This window comes from Ziziphus jujuba, chromosome 6, assembly GCF_031755915.1.
Source record: "Ziziphus jujuba cultivar Dongzao chromosome 6, ASM3175591v1".
In the NCBI taxonomy this organism is placed as follows: Eukaryota; Viridiplantae; Streptophyta; class Magnoliopsida; order Rosales; family Rhamnaceae; genus Ziziphus; species Ziziphus jujuba.
In genome coordinates, this window is record NC_083384.1 from 31912966 (window position 1) to 31917944 (window position 4979).

At 36.6% G+C, this 4979-nt stretch overlaps 1 protein-coding gene across 1 annotated transcript; it reads right to left on the minus strand.

The window, feature by feature from the left end:
• Positions 1-414: 414 nt before the first annotated feature.
• Positions 415-4372, minus strand: LOC107403797 (uncharacterized). Its single transcript, XM_016010711.4, has 6 exons — positions 3283-4372; positions 2809-2971; positions 2413-2589; positions 2236-2319; positions 1396-1477; positions 415-1142 (listed from the first exon to the last, which is right to left on the minus strand). Exons 1-6 carry the CDS (start codon positions 3609-3611, stop codon positions 700-702), a joined length of 1278 nt encoding a protein of 425 aa, XP_015866197.1. The 5' UTR covers positions 3612-4372; the 3' UTR covers positions 415-699.
• Positions 4373-4979: the final 607 nt, after the last annotated feature.

Sequence of the window (4979 nt, forward strand, 5' to 3'; positions counted from 1 at the left end):
ATTTGCAAGTCAACATTAACTAATAAGGACACCAGCTACCATTCCTTTGCTGCAAACTTCAAAAATTCACAGATTTATTTTTAATGCTTGTAGGCTCAGCAGCTTTGTAAATAACCTACTTGTGATACCCTCGCTTCAACTTTAACATGGCCAGCCTTACACTGGCTGTCTGCTACAAAGTTTCCCTCGTTGAGATGACCATTTCCCACCCCACACCACCCAAAATATAAAAAATAATAATAAAAAAATAAGGCTTCCTAAATATCCTCTCTTCTGAAGATTGTCTGATTTTCCCAACAAAAACTGGATGAGAATTTTGTTTTTATTCATTTTTTGTTTTTAGAAAAAACGCTTTTATTGAATAGCTGACAATGCCGATTTACAGCATATAGGGCATACGGGCAAAAAGAAAAATTAAAGCTGAATGTTCTTGTTATTTGAAGAAGATCCTTTATAACATTTCCTACTTTAATGAATACAATTATAGATTTCTCTTTTCCTTTTTTATGACTCTTCTGGCCGGGGTTCTTCTCCAATCTAAAGCTGTTTCATAGCTCAAACAAAAAGGGAAAAGAATACCACCTTGACTCTCCATGAATGTAGGGCAATTGAGGATATCCACCATTTGCCATTTTCTCACTTCAAATTTACAACAACATCGTTGACATCTCCAAAAATAGATGCAAAAATCATTCCAGATCATAACCTCCTTCCAATTTTTGCAAACCTTCGGGCGACTCCAAATATGACTGCCTTAGTCAAGAGCCCTCGGTCAAGACTACAGGCAAGGACTACAGCCCCACTAACAATTAGAAGCTTAGGTATATTCCTCCCTAAAGGTTTCTCAGATGAATCAAGTTTTTCAACCTCTATTGAATCATCACTGGCATTTTCCACAGATCTCAGGTAGTCTGCGCTAACCTTTGTGTTGATCTGAGCCATGAAAGCACAACGAGAGAGTGCAACTCCAGAAGCTCTCTGTTTCTGATATGCACGTAAGCCAGGATCAATTTTCTGAACAGCTCCCCACATGCCCTGACGGACTCCAAGCTTTGCAATTTCCCATGGAATACCCATATCTTCATGATGAAACAGCAAAACCTCACAGGCAGTCAGCTGGCCATTCCCTCTCTTAGATTCAACTGGTTCATATCCAATACAAGCATTAGTCATTTATTATTCCCCTTAACCACAGATAACATCAAACAGCGATAAAGAGATCAAAATCATTCCTTTTAAAAGGGTAATATATTTACTCCTCCCTCCAAACCACTTTAATGGTTTACAAGTAAAAAGCCTGGGGAAAAAGGTTTTTCTACTTTTCAAGAACACGAAAATCACAGGAAGAAATGCATGCCAACATTCCATGATTGAATTAGGCAGTAAGACTCTTACCTGCACGAATGCACCAACTTGAATAGTATAAATCAACTCGTCTAGGTTTGTTGCGTCTTGGCACAGAAGAGCAAGGTACTCCCTAAAACAGGTAAAAACATGTACAAAGTTAATTCCTGGATTAGAAAATCCTATCAATCAAACTGGTTTACAAGAAAAATTACTGACTGTAATTTGTCCCTACCAAGAAACTAACTAATATGGAAAAGCACCCATATTGATAATTTTTACCAAGACCATCAAAACCAGGTCATATAGAACAATAGAAGATACCAACTAATATCTATTCTCCGGGCCAAAAAAATTTGAAAACGAGTAATTGCCTCTAAAATTGACTTATTTACTGGGGACAATGAGCACCAGTCCAAAAAGCACTGTCACATATAAGCAAGCATCCAGAGAAATGGCATCAGAGTAAAATAACTGCTAATTTTACTAATGACATTGTAATATTATCATACTATATAGAGAGAGAAGTCATTCTACCCTTGAAAGATTTATTGACTATCAAGCCACACGAATTCTAATATTTAAACTTTTTAGGCAAGCAAGATATCAACAAGCCAAACCTACAAACAAATCACTTAACACATAGCCTAAAGTTAGGTTTTTTACTTCAGACATAACCTAAAGGTAGTTAAAAACCAACAGCAATCCAGACATATAAAAGGGAGACCCAAATCCTTAAAATATACCCTGCAAACTGGCTATATCGACTTGTCCAAGCAATTAAATCAAATTATTTTTTGCTTCTAAAATGACAATATCAACCAAAAAACCTAATACTCAAGCAACATTTTTTTACTAAGAAAGGAAATAAGACACTGTTCCTTCACATACCTTTGTTACACAGTAGTATGATCGTCCTGATTCCCAAATGCGACGACCTATCAAGTATTCTCTGTCGCTACAAAAGAAGGGGAACTGTTCCAAAAAGAAAATAATATTGTAAAGAGACAAGACAAATACAACCAGGACGATTCATGCACCAACAAATAAAAGAAAGGCTGTCCTTACCTTGCGCACCCAGTGCACTACCATGGTACCTGTGGTAGGGCACTCCTCCAAAATACTAGCATGTATAAGCATATCATCCCACTTCAATCTAAACTCATCATCCCAAAAGAAATCCCTCACCAACTCAGGTGTAGCATCCTCAAATACAGTACTGCTTCGGTATTGTGGAGGTCCAGTCTGGAAATGACACCAAAAGTTAATCCGATAAAGCACACTAAGAGTTCGCATAAGATGATATGCATATACAAGTAAACATATAATTAAACATAATCTTGACAAATAGCTAAAAAGGCTGCATGAGTATCCACAGATTCACTTCCATAAGCGCATCAATTTATTATATGAAACCAAAATTTCAAAGTAGAAAAATTCGATTTGAAGACAAATTAAAATTACCACAGGATCTCTTCTCCAAGCTCGATAGCTCATAGTTGGAGTAGAACGGTCCATCATCTGAATCCAAGCAGGACCTCCATCATTCTCCTCAACAAGCCGGCATATGTGTTGTAAATCTTGTTGGGTCACAAGCGTGGATTTTTCTTGTTCAAGTTGTGAGGAACTGCCAAAAAAACAAAAAAGTTTTAGAAATTAGATAACCCAATTGCAAACTGAACGTTGAAATTATATTCAGCTTTTGCATGGGGGGGAAAAAAAATCTTAATGCGTTAAAGATAATTCAAAAACAAAATAAATAAATAATAGTAATCTTTAACCAAGGGACAAGCTTAACAAGAATCAAACTAAAACCGCTTAGAGATAAATCTTATGCAGCTAAAAAAAAAATCTTGAACTCGAGGATAAGCTAAAACAAAGAATTTGTTGAAAACCCAAGTTGGAAAAAGCTCTAAATATTAAGGATTCCGAACATACCTAATATCGGAATCAAGTGCAGGTGGCAAAGCCCCCTTGTGAACCTCGTCATCGGAGGCCCAGGAGAAAGGAAATTTCAAGGAATGCAAGCTGGGAATGGAGGCAAAACACGTGGACGATGTAGTCGGAGACGAGGAGGAAGATTCTTGTTTAGAAACAGACGAGTCTCTACCGACCAAAGAAACCCATTCAGGCTTCCACGCCCATCCAACCAGAACTCCTACGATAACCGCAATCCACAAAGGGGCTACGAAGATTACGAGCTCGCCCAACACGTCCACCAGCGAGGGTCTTTGGAAAATCTCCAAGAAAGCCGAAACCAAAGCCATTTCCGACGAATCCCCGATGAAGTTACGAAATTTACAAAACTTCAATAATTAAGAAGAAGGAAAAAAAAACTTCAAAGAAAAAAAAAAAAAAAGCAAAAGAGAAAAACCCTCTATTGAATCGAACAAGCGTGGGCGTTAAGCACAGCGATTATTCGAGGGCTTGGAAATGAGAGAAAAGAGAAGAGGAGGCGGAGGATAAGAAAAGCCTATCAATCAACAATATGGCAAAGAAAAAAAAAAAAAAAAGGAGTATAAAAGAAAAAGAGGAAAATAATAAAATAATATATATATGAAAAAAAAAGAGGGTGAGGATGAAGAAGATTATTAGCAGGAGAAGAAGAGGAGGAAGAAGACAGGGCAGAGGATAAGATTTTCAGAAATAAGCGGTATACAAAGGCGTTGTTCAGATTACCGTAGGCCCAGACCCAGTTGATTCTCTACAAATGGCCGGTAATTTCACCGTGGCGTTTTTCTTTTTAAAAAAATAATAATATAATAATAAAAATTGATTTTGAGGGAATAAATACCAAATAGGGCTAAATAATATAAATAGAGACAACCAATGGTAAAATTAATTATAAAATAAGATTTTTGTGTTCGATGGGGGAGAGCGATGGGGGAGAGCGAGACAGCAAGTAGTAGAGGTTGATTTATGAAATAAGATTTTCTACTCTGTGTTTTTTTTATTTTGTTTCTTTTGCTCGGGTCGAAGTTGCTTTTGGGTTTGGCCACTCACTCACTTGCCTCCCTTTGCTCGGTTGGGCTTATGTGATTTATATATATATATATATATACATAGATCGTATGTGGTTCCAGTTTGGTTGCTCGCCGCGTTCTCGTTTTCCACGTTGCGTCGAAGGCTATTCTTTTTTCTTAGTGTTTTTTAAACATTGGGATTGGGGAAGGGGATCAAAATGTTTTTAATCAAATATAAGATTTTAGTGACCCCATCACCTCACCTACCTACCTTGTATGTATCGCATTAGTTTTACTGTATTACCATCCCCTCCTCCTCCTAAATCTTTAATAAGGAATCAGATTTTTTACTTTGACTATTTATCATCGTTACGTATTCCCATTTTTTCATTTGGTAATAAGCTCTCTTTTTTACCCATTTCTGTTTTTGTTTTCAACTAAATAAAAAAACTTGCACGTTAATAATATTTCCAAAAAACAACTGGATAATTTATCATTATTTAAAATTAAGCAATGTAATTGAAAATTTCTACGGTGAGACCCCTTCAAAAAACTCATGCAATAAGACTCAATAAGACTGTAGGTTTAGAAGTTGTATCGTGGCAGAAGGCCCCTATGTAATTTTGTTAATTTGCAAGTAATTGAAAAAGCAACATAACTTAAAAACAACGG